We start from the raw sequence: 18,489 nt of genomic DNA on the forward strand, positions 1-18,489 counted from the left end.
ATAGAGACTCCGCCGTAAGACATCTAGCCTTTATTATCGATATCTATGGCTGTATGTGCATATCCTATGTGATGATCCTGATTCTCCTGATGCTATTGGTGCAGGTCGCGGGAGTTCCTGATTGGTTTTCCGGACAGAGAGAGGGGACAGTTCCTCAGGAGAGACTCTTTCATATGTTTTCTAACTGTAGCGTTAGCATGATGTTATAGTTGCTTGTTATTTCTTTGTTTTCCCTGATCCCTAGACTTCTGTTCATTATTATTATTTTCGATTGTGATATACGTTTAATTCAATAAACCTCTATCGATTAAACTTTTCCGCTTGATCCCTCTTTTATTTTGCGGCTGGAAACGAGCTGGTCGTAACCTACATATGATGGTATTTTGACCAGCTGAGAACTCGTGAAGGCCTTATAAAATGTGTAAAGGAGACAAAACAGCGTCAGGAATCCCTCCGTCACGTCACAGCTCTGTGTATCTCTCTGCATTGGCTTACGGCTCGCATTGAGTTCAAGACATTGAACAGAGCAGCCACGGGCTCCTCAATCCCTCGCTGTCTCCTACGAGTCTACATCGATGGTCTACATCTCCTCCAGGAGCCTGTTAGTGAGCGACGCCTCATGGTTTCACCACAGAGAGGCACAAAATCACAGTCTCAAGGATGTGAAATGATCTTCCTGACCACATCCAGACAGCCGAATCCCTCACGGTTTCCAAGCATATGAAAACTCATCTCTTCCGTGAACACATAACCGCATCCTGCTAATAAAAATTAATAAATAAATCTCCTCTCTCACTATTCCTTAAAGGGTAAGTTCGGTATTTTACACTTAAAGCCCTGTTTTAAGATCGTTTCTGATGAAATCGAATGGTTAAGATTGAAATTTGGACAAATGCTTCTGTCCGAATGCTGCTGTGTTTGTCTGGGAAGATTTGTCATTCCTGCTTTAAAGGGGACCTATATCTTGATTCTTGTTTTTTAGGTCTAGTAGAATAGGTTTTCATGCTTGAATTGCCACAACTCAACATATGCCACCCCCATCCCTAAAATGAATGGTTTACAATCACTGTTATGCATTATGAAGACAAAACACTCATAATCTAGCACAGTTTATCACTGGCAGAATGTAAAATATTTCAGTGCAAGCATTTCAGTTTTATGAACATTTAAAAAAAAAAAAGCATAGTAGGTCCCGTTTAAAACATTTTGAACAAAGAACAAAATCTAGCGCAAAATGTCAAACTAGCATGAGCGATCCTTGCAAAAACGCTACAATAATGGAATCAGAAAGTCTGTGCACAAAAAGTCGAGTCTCTCAGCATGAGACCGCAAATTCAGATATCTTTCACATCTTATTGCGCAACCATTGAATGGTTGATACACATGCAATTCATTTGAAATGCCCATGGTGTGGATTGTTCTGGTTATGTCTCAAGTGAAAGTAAACAGTTGGGTGTAAACCGGATGTGTATTAGTATAATGGATCCGTGTGTGCGTTTGGTGTTAAAGTGACAGTAGCCTAATGCCGTGAAGACTATGCAATATTCTGTTTTTACATTTGATTATTAAATGTCTGTACTAATTCAAACTGCATGATGTTAAATAAATCTATTGTACCTGAAAAACAATTTGTTTAATTCATATTTTTGTTATATTGTATTTGTATTATTGTTTCCAATTTGCTTATTTGTTTCTTATTTTTAATAACAGAATAAACTAAACTACATTATCTTGATATATATATATATAATTATCGTGAAATAGAATTTCTCATATCATGGAAAAAAAAAGGTCATATCGCCTATCTCTAGCAACAATCATACAAATTGTACTTATGGTAGGCCTACATTCACGTTGCTGCTTGTAATAATATTCAGGCTGGATCATCCTGGTCAAATACCAGGCGGCAACTCAAGTTGGTGGAGTAGTTCTCACAGCCGAGCTCATACTAATATGAGGCATTCACATTACTTGTCTGAACGCAGACTGACCTGCGACATCCGCTAAGGCTCATTCATTCAGTCACGCTCTCTCCACAGCAGTTTTAATGATTCATGACGGCTTTGAAGAAGCTCGCCGCACTGGGAAAGCATTAATCAGCGCAGGTCAAAAAGGCCTGAATTATTCAGCAGCTGAAAGAGACAAGGACACATTTCGGGAGAGAATACATCTCCACCGCATCTCTCCAAGAAGCTTTTCCCTTCGTGCCCGCGAATCAGTCTTCAGATGCGTGTAGGGTCGGATAAATCTGGTACATAACCAATTGAGGTCAGTTTACACAGAGTCGACCCCACTGAAATCTATTCGGAGAACAAGAGAAGCATATTTTTTTATTTAAAGCACAATGACTGTGTAAGAAACCCTTTGAGAACATGTGAAAACAAACAGTGTGAGAAAACATTGGAGAGAAACGCAGATGTAAAACAAAGCCGATGCTGCACACACGTCTGGGGAATGAGAGCAAAAGCTGTTAAATGCTCTCGCTCCGGGTCAGACTAATTTTAGAAGCCATGCCATGAGCGCCTTCAAACCACAGCAGGAAACCCATACAAAGATCTGGATATCAATGAAAAGGACATATTCTGTAGGCTACTTTTGTTTTAATTTGACACAATAGATTAGAAAACAGTAAACAACACATGCACTTGAGATGCATGTTGGGATTAAGACAAACAAGACAGACAGACCTGGCAGGACACGTCTCCAACCATTACAGATGCTTAATAATGCTAAGTTGTCCACATATACATTTTTTTTTTATTTTTTTTATTTGTAATGTGGCGACAGTCAAAAATGTAATGGTGTTACAACAGTCCTGATAATGAAGAAAAATAATTTATCAAAAGAATTAATATTTTTCACATAGATTATTATTGGCAGATCTTTATAATTGTTATTAAGAAAAAAAGTTTTAATTTAACAGAATTTGTTTTATGCTTAATGACAGTCAAACAAAGTGATACGGTAAAACTAGCATGCAGGGAGAGAAAAAAAACAGGAAATGATATCATGAAGAAGACTGTCTCAAGATCAAGAAGATAGATTCATATAATATAATGTGACCTTATAGTGTCAAGACTTGAAATTTGAAAAAAAAAAGTTGTGAATTAATTTGTGAATAAATACTTTTAATAAAAAATACTTTTTAACTTGAATAATACATTAAAATGTGTTTTGTTTAAAAAATAAGATTAAGGTGTAAGGAAAATGTTTTATCACTACAGTTTTAGAGTTAATAAATTAAAACTTTTCTGAAAATTGTATAAAAAAATTACACCATATAAAACCAATATTAAATTATTTGGATGGATGGATGTAATATGATGGATGGATAAAATGTAATAGCCTATAATATTCTGATTGATTGAAGTAATTGTCAACATATACATTTAATAAGGTAATTAAAAAATTTGCCCGCAGACAAAAAATGCCTGGAAATATTTCCCCTTAGTTTAAAAGTTCATTTCTGAGCCTGCTTACAATCAATAACAAGAGTCAATATAGTTATACATTGTATTGCATTTCCATTTCTGATTACATCATTCACAAGATGAGCATTTCATTCCCTCATAAAATGTACAATCTTGTACTTTCTATTTTATTTTCAAATACTTTTAGCTTCAAATAAAATGTTCTAATGTTACTAACACTGAATTGTTTGTAATGTGATTATTCTCTGGGCTGGTTGGATGGATAAAGTCTGATCCACGTACGTCGAGATTTGAGCTTTCAGTCCAGCATTTTTGCTGTCTTTGAATGATGCCATTAATAAATGCAGTCAGCAACTGCAGCTCCACAAAACAAAAAAAGCGATGGACATGATGGAGAGACGTCGCGCTCATTTTAGCAAAACACATCAGCGCCACTGAAAGCACAATGTGTACGGCTTAAAAGCCACCTGAACAAAAGCAGCTTCTCTGTAAGAGCAATGCTTCAGAAGCCAGACTCTTTTCGCACACACATACTGTACAAAGGGTTTCGCTGGGAGATGGAAGGGATTCTTTCAATGAAAATCTCAAAGTAGAAACATGACATACTGTAACTGTACAGGCTACACGGAGAAAATGCCCACCTCTCGCCTTTAAAAACAGAATTATTAATGCGTATCCAGACAAAAGACAGTTAACAATGACAACGTCTCTCAAGAAACACCATAAATGTCTCAGAAAAGTTACTAGCCTATATGTCACCTCCACTGGGAAAAAAGGGGTTTTGCTGATTGTTCAATTTACTTAATTAAAATGAGCTAAAGCAACATAATGGCTGAACATTTTATCACAATGCAATATCAGAGACTGCAGTTTCAGGGCCACATTTCAAGAATAGTTTTATTTTTGTCCGTCTGGTCTCTACGTTTATGCTCCTGACTCTCGGATTCTCTCGAGGAGGCGTTTCTGTTAGCACTAGCCTCTTGTTAGCATCTGCCGGCTCTTTCTCTGTGACCCAGGCCTGGTTATGTACCCAAAGTTTTGTCTATGTCATTTCGCTCTCAATTGCTCATGCTTTTCCTCCACGGTTGAGAAGAGGCTCTATTTTCTCTCCCCTGTTGACTAAAGAAAGAAAGACATGAACATCTTGGATGACGTGGGGGTGAGTAAATTATCAGGAAATTTTAATTCTGAAGTGATCTACTCCTTTAAAGGTGTAATTGGACCGGCACTGCCAGGCACAGGTCGTCTCAGTTGTTTGTGTGTTTTGGGGCTCGCCGTCTCTAAGCTCAGGATCTCTCATTGGGTGAGAGACGCAATTTCTTTGGCTTATGAGCTTACGCTTCCTTCACCTGTGGGCACTACAGCTCACGAGCGTCGCATCTTCCTCTATTTAGACTGCTTTCATTTAGGCTCTATTGGTCCTCATCGCACTCTCTTTTATTACATTTTATAACCTGGTTTTGGATGCGGACCCTGGTTCTCTCGCATAAACTGGTCCTGGTTGAGTTTGGTGTGGTCCCAAAAAAAAAAAAAGTTCTTTAGGCCTGATCTGGCAGCATTAAGCTTGGCGTGTGTGTGTGTGTGTGTGTGTGTGTGTGTGTGTGTGTGTGTGTGTGTGTGTGTGTGTGTGTGTGTGTGTGTGTGTGTGTGTGTGTCGTTCCCATTGCACCATCGCTACGCAGTGTGTCGTTCCCCTATTCAGAGAACACGTTTTCATATATTGTCTTCATGTTTAATCAGTCAAAACTATCTGTGCTTTATTCTGGTACAGCGATCTCTGGATGCCTTTGATCATAAATGATTTCCTGGAATGTAATAAGCTTGATGACTTTATGAGTCTCAATTGAGGACTTTCTGAGTGCGGGAATGAACAGACGTGTGTGTAATGCTCACAACACGTATTTTGGTAAAGGGATGAAAAATAATACTTCTCTCTGGAGAAATATGAAGCAAATATATGTTAATCCATGTTTTCTCCAGTGTAGAGAAGTGTACAGTTTTTTTTTCTCAGTGAATGCATAAGATTTCCAGACAAAAATTAAGAAATGATTAGGGATGCAACGATACCGCTTTTTCAAAACCGATCCGATCCGATCCCAAAATTCTGAGTATCGGCCGATACCGATACCAATCCGATACCAGCGCAGTTTTTTTTTTTAAATCAAGTAGAATTTCAATAACTGTGTGTTGAACTGATAATCACTCTTTTGTGAGTTAAACACCATCTACTTAATACAGACAACTTCATTATAAAGAAAAACAACAAATCCAAAAAATATATGATCATAATATATGACAAAAATGCTATTATAAACTAGATTAGTGGATAGTTCAGCAGTAAAATCTAGTCTAGAAATATCACGAGTGCACAATAATTGTATAAAATCTGAACATTTAGTGAAAAAAAAAAACATTTAGTGGGGAACAAATAAGAGACAATAAGTGTAACACTAAATCTTGTAAAACGTTACACATTGCTCTTTATATTGTTGTAAAATACATTCATGAAAAACAAGATAACAAAAATCAAAAAGATAATTTTTTATAGTAGCCTAGGCTATGTAATTTGAGACATGTTTTAAATGTATAGCACAGCTGTTTAATGAGGCAGCAACATATGATAGATAGGACAGAACAAGAAAGGCTATTAATAATCTTTCATTGCGCAAAAGGCTCCAGTACAGTGCGGCACAAAGCGCTTATGCGCATCCCGAGCGCAGAATGATGCGCTTGAAGCAACACGGAGTCACAGCGCGCAGCACGTCGAGTCCGCATTGAAAAGTTCAAAGCACAAAGGAAATACATATTGATGCGTAGAGTATTATACAGTATCTATCTCTATGCAATAGTTTATTGAGCCTTTTCTTTTAACAGTTTTAAATATCAGTTACTGTGCGCGTGAAGAACAATGATAGTGCTCTGACTCCAGTGTTGTGATCTAACAGACACACGGTAGAAAGTAACATGATTTAGTTACAGCAATAAAGTCCAGCAATATAAAGTTGTTTTATGCGAAACCATAGACCTTTATCTACAGATTAAGTATAATAATATTAACATTGAATCATCTTGGAGAGAGTTTCATCATGTTGACTGTCGTACCCGAACGTGACGCGCTGTTTGATGCTGAATGGAGAATGACTGACAGCCGCAGCAGAGGGAAAAAGTTTACGTGATCTTGAATTTAATGACTTAAATATTAATTTATATCTCACATTATACTACATAATGGCTTCAGAACACTTATAAGATAGTGCACGAAAACTTTATGGTGCTTTATAATGTTTTTGTGCCTTTTGTGGGGCAAATATTTGTGTCTTTTGTGGGTTAACTATAACACAGAATAGTAGACGCACAATATCGGATTTGGATCGGCCTCGTCTGACCGATTCCCGATCCGGCAAAAATGGCAGTATCGGAGCCGATACCGATGCTGAGTATCGGATCGGTGCATCCCTAGAAATGATCCAAATTTTAGACCTTTCTAATGATTTACAGGGACATTAAGCTGTATTTTCAAGGTTTCACCCAAAACAGATGGATTTTGTTTGGATTGTGGTTCGTGATATTTGGCTATAAAAGCAAAATTGACTTCATGTTAAGCAAGAGGTGTTATGTTCCTGCAGTCTGCCATTTGGGCAAATAAAGAAAATGTTGAAAACATTTCGTGCTAAGGTTTGTATTTTGTGAGCCCTGTTTTGAACATTAATGTTCTTTGTCAGTCACATGCCCGTTTTAATGATGAACTGCTCTACTTTTGGTTGTTTTCTAAGATGGTAACAGACGTTTTATTCAATTGTGCTATACAATTGTGTGGCCTGTGCTACAAAACCTCTGTAGCAGCAGTACTATATGCAAAAGTTAACCTACAGGCCTGACCATTGGTAACCCTCTTAAAATATTTAAGCTAATTTGTTTCGATATATAGTGGATAGCATAAGTGAACATGCTAAAGTTGACTAAAAAGAGGAATAAAAAAAACATCTTCTGGAAATTGATCTTAGTGCCTTAATTTAAAAAATGAGGATAAATCCAACCTTTAAGGACACCAATTGTCTTTGTGAATGAATAATGTATTGGAAATAAATAAATGTTTTTCCTTAAAATACAGGGTGCATAAGTCAGGACACCCCTATGTTAAATTCCCATAGAGACAGGCAGATTTTTATTTTTAAAGGCCAGTTATTTCATGGATCCAGGATACTATGCATCCTGATAAAGTTCCCTTGGCCTTTGGGATTAAAATATCCCACATCATCAAACACACTTCACCATACCTAGAGATTGGCATGGTGTTATTACAGTTAGCCTAATAGCTGGTATGATTTGCATTGAGAGATGATCTTATTGAAAGTGCCCCATGCCAATCTCTAGGTATCCTGGATCAATGCGGCTGATGGATGGATGGATTAATGCGGCTTTTATCCACATTATTAGTACTTGCAGCCTCTTCATCCTCCTCATTTTGCGAGATTTGTTAAATGTCCCCCGACTGAAAACTGTTATTAAAAAAAATCCCACCACTTCAGGTCGACTTTGCACCGAAAAGTCCGTTTTTTTTTTTTTGCAGGAATACGAGATCCGATCTTTTATCCAGATACAGAAATGTCCTGATTGGCTTATGATCCGATCTGTGTAAACGCAGCCTTAGAAACGTGAAACACCTGTGACTACTGAATCAAAGCATTTATACCCTAGGAGACTAACAGGCAGGGCACCGGAGGGAGACAGGACTAATAAACAGAACAAGAAACCTAACCTAGGCTGAATCCGAAATCACCCCTAAACCCTCAATCCATATTCCCTACATTAGTCCACTAATACAGTTAACTTGAAGAACTGAAACCTAGGGAGCGAATTGGGACGGCCAAATGAGTGCACTCAATAACACCCACTATGGTTTTGGACAACACTACAAATAGATGTCCCCTCAAATGATGCCCTATATGAGGCTATAGGGGGTGATTTCAGATTCAGCGCTAGAAACAGACATGACCAGAACAGAAAAGGAGATCAAAACTCTAAACATGAGTAAACTCAAAATGTGACAATATGAGCCCTAGGTGTGTGACGGTTATTATATAACCGTGAGACCGACGGTTATAGTTGAACACCGTCATTAGAACTCTATAACCGCCAAAACCGTGTTATTAAAATATTTTATATATCAGCTTACGAGGGAAACGGAGGCGGACCCAGCTAACAATTTTATGTTCTGGGAACGTTCTGGGAACGTTAGTTTTTGGTTCCCAGAACGTTCCCTGTTGGTTCTCCAGGAAAGGTTTCTTAACGTAAATAGAACGTCCCCTTAGGGTTAGGGGAACGTTCCGGGAACCTATTCGGAAAATGAAACCTAAAAAAACCTACAGGGAACATTCTCGTTTGGTTCCCAAAAAATAACCAAATGGGAACAATACGGGAACGTTAGGGGAACGTTCTGTGTTTGCTGGGGAGTTAGTGGTGCTTCTGCTACTGCTGGAGATGATCGGGAGAGGTCTATGTGTGCCCCTCTACCGATCAGAGCGCGCGCTGACACGGAGATACTCGAGGCGTCCGTTTCTTTACAGTCTATGACCCAAGACCCCCCCCCAACCCCCCACCCCCCCCCCCCATTTGACTCACGTCATAACCGTCATCACCAATTCTGAATCCGGCACACCCCTAATGAGCCCCTATATTGTGGTTTAAAATTCAGTTTTCTGTGTATGCAATGCAGTCCTGAAACTGCAGCCTCCGGTATTATAATGTACTGTGTTGCTTTCTTCAAGAAACATAGCGTTTCAAATGTCGAAGCGGTAGCAAGCAGCGGCAAACCTAAAATGATGCAAACTAAGGCCACACTATCTATTAGGTGCCCTTAACAAACTAATATTAAATTCCAACTACAAGAATATGGATTTTCTACTACAAGAATATGGATTTTCTACTACAAGAATATGGATTTTGTACTACAAGAATATGGATTTTGTACATTTACTGCTAATGAGTTTGAGGTCTGGTTGGGTTTAGGTTATAGGGGTTAAAGTTATAGTTTTTGGGGTAAGGGGTAACAGTTAGGGGCAAAGTGTTACTACTATTGTAATTAAATGAAAGTAGCCTTTTTTTGGAAGGGGGGGGGGGGGGGAGGTGTTACACATCTCCTGAAAGTGTAGCCTACAGAATCTCCTGATCAAAACAGGCAAAACAATAGCATTGCTAAAAGCATTACTTATGAACGATGTAGTCTATAAAAAAATTCTAAATATTGTGCTTTTTTATTTGTTTATATAAAATAATGCATGAAGCTAGAATAAAACGGAGGTTTTGTTTTTTGTTTCAAAGCAGAGGCTCTGTTCTTTCTATGGATATATTGCATGTTCACATATTTATACAAAAAAATATTCTGGGGGCCATGAAATATTTGTGAAAATGATCAAAAACACTGGTGTGAAAAGAGTTACATGTAATCACCACTTATGTCCACAATCAAAATCAGTGTATTTTATGTAAAGCCTTGCTCTAAAAAATTGTATGTAAAAAAAGTATGTAAAAAAGTTTTTACTATAAGTATTCCATGTGGGAAATTGACTTACATTTTAGTGCTAAAGAAAAAGGTCAATAAGTAAGTAAATAATTTGACTTCATGACAAGGCTTGAAAAAACTTTTAACTTTAATAATATATTTAAACAAGTTTTGCTTTTCCTTAAAGATAAAGGTGTATGGAAGATATGTCATTACAAAATTTCAATAAATTGAAACTCCGTTAACTAAATATTTTGATCCTTGTTCCTCACATAAAGCACATGTGACTTCAGTGGTCATTGTATGGAAAATAACTGTTTTAAGCTTATTCTATTATTTGTGTTAATAAAAAAAGGAGTCATTCAGGTTTGGAACTGCATGATAAGATAAAAAAAAAATCCTGGTCACTGTTAGCGTTGTCTATTTTACAATCAGCTGTTACTCTATTATCTTTCCATATTCAATCTTTCTATCTTAAAGGTGCTGTATATAACCTTTTCACTCTACTAAAGCATAAAAATACCATAATATGTTTGCATATATTAAGGAAACATGCTAAGTTCACATTCTCGTTTCTCTGAAAAACACTAGCCTACTAGAGCCAGTTATTTTACTTTAAAATGTGTGTTTCCAGCAGAGTTTGTGAGCGGAGTGGAGCGGCAACAATTTTCCCTCCGCGCTCCAAGCATTTAATAATCACTCCGCTCCAGCTCCGCTCCGGGTTCACCATTTAATATATGCTTATCACCATAAGTATGCTTTGAAATCTCACAAAATTTCTCCTCATCATAATATATAGGCATATTAAATAGAAAAAATAAAAAACAACATTAGGAGAATAGTTTCAATGTGGTTTATTGGATAGTGTGCAAACTTTTCCTATGACATGCTATGCTAATTACATGGTTATCAGCATTAAAAGTTAAATATCACTGCTGCTTTTTGCAGAGCACATTTTGTTAGGAAAGAAGAAAATAACTACGTTTTCATCAGTTATTTTATCTACGGGTCGCTACATTTCTTACAGATTGGACTGCAGTACCTATTTCAACCACTAGTTGTCATTCTTACAGACTGCACCTTTAATATCTTTCAATATTACAATCATCTACTGCACATAATCTGTCGTTCATCATGATGGGATGTACCTGGTGTGCCTGATCCCTCTTCCACTGCTCCTGGATCCGGGCGCTCCAGCTCTGCTCCACTCGACGCCGGGTCTCGGCCCTGTAGTCCCGCTCCCACACCCCGGATTCACTGAACAGACCCCGGATCAGCTGGGCACGCGGCACCGTCCTCCACGGGAACACGGTGACCCTCCACACAGACATCAGCGGGACCCTGGGACCTTCAGGAGCGCAGGAGGAGAGAGGTTACACTGGGAACTCAGATAACTGTGTGGCCTGATGATTAGTGCAAACACATTCACAATCTCGGTGTAAAATGTTCCTTCATTTAAACAGATTGTCATGGCGTATTGTGCTCAGATGTCCGTTCTGTTAGAGAAACAAATAGACTGGGATGTATTGTGCTGTAACTATAGCAACATGCCATACTGTAAGGTGGCAATAAACCTGTCCCCTTGGAAACAAATGTTTTAACACCTACAAAAACTTCTATACTGATCAAATTAAACATAAAAATAATTCACCAGTGCAATCTACACAAACACAATGCGTGTAGTGAGGCAATGTGAAATGTTTCAGTACAGAAAGAAGACAGAGAGTTACTTTAATTTTTATTTTCTCATAAAAAAGTATTTTCATTATAATTCATTCTAGGTCAAAATGAGTGTCCTTTATTTAAATCTGAGTAAAGATTGAAATGATAAAGCCTTGTATTTTATATTATCTTTATGTTTTTTATATAATGTTTTAAACATTATGTTTGTTCATCTTTTTTCTCTTTTAGATTTTAATTGATATTATGCATTAAGAAAAGACAACACAGGTGAATGAATAGGGTAAAAATTGTAACTAATAGAAATCACCAGTTGATTAATCACAGTACATTAAGACAAAAAAGTGCAATCGTTTTGTATTACATGTTTAAGTATGTTTAAAAGAAAAAATCCAGTCAAGATATATATGAAGTCAAGTCTAAAGTTCTTGTTTTATTTTGTTGAAATATTAGAGTTAATGTTTTTGCAGAGGGGATTTTGGATCACTAAACATTGTTAATATCCAGAAAAGAAAAATCAACATGTTTTTAAGAATAAAATGTGCACGAATGATGCATGAACAAACCCCTCTGGAAAAACCTTCAGAATATAGATAGAAATAAAAGTGTAACGTTTGGTGTGTGTAAGTGTTACTGAAGTGAAGATTTCTGACTTCATTTTGAGAAAACGGCCTTTAAAGATACGTATCGTAATTGAAATCTATAGATACAAATAAATAAAGTACAATAAAAAAACACGTATATGAGTATTCTGGATGTTTTCTTTCCACTGGTCTGAAAAAAGACAAGATATGGAAGCAAAATAGGTCAAAAACTCAAAATTGACCAGCGCCTGAAAAAGTAATGGTTTTGCCTATAGTTTCTTGCCTTAAAAACATGTAAATCAGGTTATCTGTCAACCCATTACAGAAGCCTTTGCTATGTTTCAACCAAGCGGAAACATTCTAATCTGAAAAATGAAGCCTACCCGGAAGTGCGTAAAAAACTGCAATACATTGAAAATCCGCTAGGGGCAGGTCCCAAAAGGGAGCAAATGTCCATAGACCCCCATGTTAAAATGTCCGTTTTCACAGCATAATTTCATGTTTTTACAGGTTGTTCCCATGGATTTTTATTGTATTTTTCGATAGGTTCCGAGTGCCTAACAACTGTGATGGGGTGAATTTTTTTCTAACTCGTTAGTTTAGATCGTATTTAGATATAAAATGTATGACATATAAGGACGTGGTTAACTTTGATTGACAGCATGATTGACAGCTGATAACGGGCTGCGCCGAGTGTAATTCCTGAAATTTGACGTCTCGGCCATGATCTGACACAACACATCATACCACCTCTGTATCCTTTCTGAAAAGATTTTCCAAGGTGCCGACGCTCATACCCCCCATAAACGGCCTCAAAACCGTTCTTCAGAAAGTCTATGGGTGACGTCACAGGCGCTTTGTCCATATTTTTTTTTCAGTCTATGGTTTCAACCCGTTTCAACAGAAGGAGCCTCGATAAAGAGCACGGGTCGGAAATTAACGGGGCTTGGCGCAAAAATACCACCAAAATTAATAATATTAATATGGTGTAAAAAAGAATTCTCCGTATAAGTTCTTGTTTATAATTTATAAGCAATATCACCCGAACAAAAGTGGTGTTTTCTCAAATATCAGCACTTTTGCAAATGTGATAATGATTTTATACAATTCGATAAACAATAGTTAATAGGCTGTTGGATGACTTACATTGTAGACACAATATTGTCTGTTTTTCCTCTATTTTGACAATGAAAATAGTTCTAAACAGTAGAAATCATGCCGTTGCACGTCTCCAAGCAACACAGTTTCAGTTTAGTTTTTGAACGAATCGTTCTAATGAAAGACTCGACGACTCACTCAGTCACTTCTGCTTTGTCCCTGAATGAATCAGCCATTTTGAACGAATCGTTTGACTGATTCATTTAATCAGTGACTCGCTAAGGCCATGATTTGTGGCCTTAACCTACTGGCAGCTTTTAGTATCATTTCATTTTAGCTGAGGGACTGACTAAACGACAAAGACTGAATTCTGTTTTTGTTTTCGCTCGTGATTGTAACAATATTTCTGGTTAAAGAGATAGAATGCGTTTATAGCTTAATAAACTTTTAGGAGCGAAATATGAGATAACGTTTAAATATAACTGAGTAAAGCTTATTGCAGTCAAATTGCATAATGTTTTTGTCTATCTTTTTTTTCTCTCTGGGGGTTGGGGGCGTTTTCTTTGAAAAGGGCCTTCGATTTGCAAAGGCGTCTGCTCATTACCATATTGTTCCCATTAAAAAGTAATGAACCAAACCATAAATGAAAAGCAAACTTTCACCATCACATCAACATCCATTAAATACATTTCTCTCCTCTGATGACATGTTACTGGCGCGAGGGCGGGGCAACCTGTCAATCACATGAGTTTCACCAATATATACACGTCACAGTCAGAGGTCCCAGCAGGAAAGGAGTGACGATCGCAACTTTAAAATAACTGGCCAGTCCCATAGACTGTAAAAACATATGGACTTAGTGTCCGTGACGTCACCTGTAGGTTTCTGAAGAGAATTTTTGGCTGGATCCCAAATTGCACACGTCATGTGGACTCGCGGTCTCGTGGCCTTAAATTGCACGTGCTCGCCAAGTGTACGAGTCCGTAGGTTGTCCCATTCTGCATTTCAGCACTCAGAAGTGTGCTCGCGACACCGCCCTTGTGCACTTTCGCACCCTCCACACGAGTTACCTACCCAGGAATCATTGCGAACGCCCAATCAGATAAATGAGGGGAGGAGTTTCGTGGCTGTTTGACTTTCGGTGGCATGATGTCATCAAGCCTGTCCCAAAATACACTCTTGCGTGGACTCGAGACCAGCGCCTCTTAGGTCTGCACTTCCTTGCTGCGTTCCAGTCCACTTTTAGACACGCACTTGCGAACTTCCCAAAGCACTTCCCCTCGGGGGAATCCCTGCCGCCATTTTGAAGTGCGTTCCACTTCGTGAAGTGGACGAGGGAAGTTTATATGGACAGACCCTCGTTCCCTCGATTTTGACCGAGGGAGCGAGTCTACTTCATATGTACACTTCAGGCAGATGCATATACCACAATGCAACACGATTGTGACGTCACCACAGACCTCGTCTAATCACCACCACCACAAACAACTCTATGATATAGGCTATTAATTATGATTTTTGTTAATTTAAAACAACCCAAACACACCTATATACATTTGGATGCTGCATTAAACAAATTCTTAAAGGGAAAAAAATGTAAATAATTAATCAACTCCATAGCTGATTCCAAGTGATCAAGGGCTTAGGACGTTCCAGTTCAGCCCATTGCAGTTTCCGCCAGTAATGGGCACTCGTAAAACGTAAGCAATGACGCAAATCCGAGTGAACGAGACGGAGGGAAGTTAGCAAGTAAAGGGCATGAATATTTTGGACTTCAATTTTTGAAGTGTGAACTCGAAGGAGGTCCACAAGGCCGGTGTGGTGAAGTGTTGAGTCCCAGCTTAGGACCCCTGTATTATGCCTGATCTAAAGCTGCTCTCGTGATTCTTATTGTAATCAATCAAACTTTAATTCTTGTAATAATCTTTTATTTATATCCTGATTTATATAGTTAAAGTGAAATAAATTGCATTTTTAGGTATGTTTTGCGACATTGTTAATTGCTATTAAGCAATGAGCCATAATATTTTTTTTTAATTACAAGCATGTCACGTCATTATTATTTCTTAAACAGAATTATGTTTGTATCATATTTGTTTTTGAAGTTTTTTATCGAAAAATATCGTAGACGGTGAAAAAAAAGTTATTCCTAATAATTTCCAAGGGGGTAATCCATCAGCCGGAAACTGAAGCTTTTGTAGCAGACCATCACCTGCTGTTAGCATTCCTTTGACTCCCATTCATTTTGGTGTCACTTTGACAGCGAATAACTTTTGTCCATTATTTATTTCTAAAGAAACACGACAATGTATAAAAGGCCCCATTACTCTGTATCTTACGTTATGGCCCCGTCAAAGCCGTTTTTGTAAAATCAGGCTAACGATTGCGTCATAACCACGAGACTCTCTTGTCGCACAGTAGAGAAATTACCGTATAGACAGGAGGAGAAGCTCGCAGGCAATCTTTTAATGTCTATGAGGCAATCGGGGGGACATGGAGGCATAAAGTCAAGGAGAAGCCCATAGATAGAGAGTCCATAAAAGCAACGGGACAAAATATTTCAACAATGTTTTTGAGGAATTGGAAATAATTCGGTATGTGGCACAGCTACTAGAAGATTTACAACTGTCAAACAGATTACTCACGTCACATCTACGTCGTCAAGCTCAGTTTGAGCCTGCACAGTCGCTCAGCCATCAGGAAGTGAATGCTTCTAATTGGGCTTCACGTTTCTCCATTGAAATCAAGGGGGTCGCTGTGTCCATTTCTTTTACTGTCTATGATCATTTCGGATAGCTGTGTGCTATGCAACTATCTAAGCTAACTAAAAAAAACACTAAGAATGAGTAATGTTTAATTTCACAATCTATAGCTTCGGTTATATACTAGTATATGAAACATATGATTTAAAAGAACAAACAGACGTTAAGTCCCAGGGCGCATGCGCACGCGGTGACAGGCGGTGAGAGTTTGGCGTCCTCGCGTTACTGTTTTTATGGACTGCTTCCAGTGCTGCTAATATAGAAATGGATTTTCTCTACCCAAACGCTCCGTGGATCTTGTTCTATCAACTGCTTGTATGCGACGTCAATGGCGCTAGGAGATGCACTGCTGCAATTGAACTTTTCGACTTTAGCTCGCGCGACAGACAGCATGCTACAGTCACCGGATTTCCCTCTGAGAGTTTCCCATACAATCCATGGTACGACAAGGGATAAGAAGAAGAAGAGGGGTAAACGAGGTGGCGTCAGATTACGCCTGAGGAAACAGCGGCTCACCCAGACACCCCTGCCCTCAATTATTATGGGGAATATTCAGTCCCTGAGGAACAAAGCGGACGAACTCCAAGGGAACATCCGTTTTCAGAAGGACTTCAGAGACTGCTGCATCATGGCCTTTATGGAGACATGGCTCACTGAGCACGACCAGGATAAAGACCAGTTCATCGAGGGTTTTGGAGCGCCATTGCGTCTGGATCGTAAGGCTTGTCGAGGAAAACTCAAGGTGGTGGGGTATGTTTATCTGAATAAACGTTATTGTAGGCCTGTGGCGGTCAGAGAGAGCATTTGGAACGCCAGATGTCGAACTTTTGTCGGTATCAATTTTGTCCCTCTTACCTGTCCCTCGAGTTTATAACTTTTTATAACTACAGTGTACATTCACCCGAAGGCAAATGCCACCTCTGCCTCTAGCTCTTTCTTCGATGAAGTACAAGTCAATTTCACCTGATGCACCAAATTTCATATGGGGTGATTTTAACCATGTCTCCCTCAAAAAGACATTAATAAACTTCCAACAATATGTCTCCTGTCCAACCAGGCGGGATAAGACATTAGATCTATGTTATGGGTCAGTAAAAGACGCCTATAAATCACTCCTATTACCCCACTGGGCTCTGCTGACCATAACTGTGTACATTTACTTCCTATTTATAAAATGGTTTCGAAGAGAAAGAAAGCACCGACAAAGGACATAAAGGACTGGAATGATGAATCAGTACTCTGACTTTACTAATTGGGACATGTTTTATGTTCTTGAGGTGATGACTTGGACAAACTTGTTGATGTAACATGCTCATATGTTGCCTTCTGTAGGGATATGATCATTCCCTGCAAGCAAGTTAAAATCTACCCGAATAATAAACCATGGGTGACCAAATCTGTTAAGTCCAGCATACAGAAAAAGAAACTCGCTTTTAAACAGGGAGTAGCCTCAAACATGCATATAAGCTGGCAAAGAGCTGAAAATAGAAATATTAAAAGCAAAAGAGAACTATAAATCTGAATTAGAGAACAAGATGGCTGCAAATAATCTTGGCTCAGCTTGGTCTATCATGAAAACTAACAGCAGGCCTCCGAAATCCAAAGACCGGCAGTCAGGTCACCCTGGATGGTTTTAACTTGCTAATGCTCTCAACCAATTTTATAACCGCTTTGATACATTTGATTTTAGTAATAAAACTCAGGAACTGAGAAATAAATTTGAAGATAACCAGCACTCTGTAATAGACCAAAAAAAGAGTGGAAAAAGCCTTCCGCTCAGTAAAAGAGTCATGGACCTGACCATATATGTGGTCGCTTACTTAAATCTTGTGCAAAAGAACCAAGTTCTGTGTTCCACTTCATTTTTAATAAGTCCTACAGACACAGCATGTACCCAAGGTCTGGAAGAATACTGTGGTAGTTCCTGTTCCCAAATCCAGTTGCCCCAAAACCTGATGATTTTAGACCGACTGCTCTCACATCGATTTTAATGAAAATCTTCCCACAGTTACCTTGCTTAACTTACTTGTTAAACACTTGGAAGGAAATGGGTCTCACTCTAGACTTTTGTTTGTTGATTTTTCGTCTGCTTTTAATACAATTCAACCACATATTTTAGTCAGTAGGCAAGTAGAACAATTCGACCTGAGTTACAATCTTGTGGGTTGGATTCTTGACTTTTTAACCGACAGGACACAATAGGGTTGGGCCGATAGACGATGCCATCATCAATCGCGATGGCTGAAAGAAATCACGATGTTGAGCCGGCATCGCGATTCTAGACCAAGTCTCCTCCTCAACTGTCTGCCTGAAGGATGTGTGCGTTCACCCCTGGTGTTTATCCTCTACACAAACATGTGTCAGAGTAGGTATGAAAAATAGGACCATCTTAAAATATGCAGATGATTCTGTTATTGTTAGTAGGCTTCTGG

General features: G+C 38.5%; 1 protein-coding gene across 4 annotated transcripts in view; it reads right to left on the minus strand.

Moving 5' to 3' along the window:
• lars2 (leucyl-tRNA synthetase 2, mitochondrial) overlaps window positions 1-18,489 on the minus strand; it is a 138,096-nt gene that overhangs the window by 114,871 nt on the left and 4,736 nt on the right. For 3 of the 4 annotated variants that reach the window (XR_013195596.1, XM_077206141.1, XM_077206132.1), the window contains exon 2: window positions 11,082-11,281. Coding sequence is in view for 3 of the 4 variants with exons in the window: in XM_077206141.1 (XP_077062256.1) it covers window positions 11,082-11,264 (183 nt within the window). In the remaining variant the exon portion in view is untranslated. Of the gene's footprint in view, window positions 1-11,081; window positions 11,282-13,343; window positions 13,460-18,489 lie in introns of those variants that run through there. The other variant, XM_077206149.1, reaches the window with a different exon arrangement.

This window comes from Siphateles boraxobius, unplaced genomic scaffold, assembly GCF_051911475.1.
Source record: "Siphateles boraxobius isolate OS27281-9 unplaced genomic scaffold, OSU_SipBor_1 12, whole genome shotgun sequence".
NCBI lineage: Eukaryota > Metazoa > Chordata > Actinopteri > Cypriniformes > Leuciscidae > Siphateles > Siphateles boraxobius.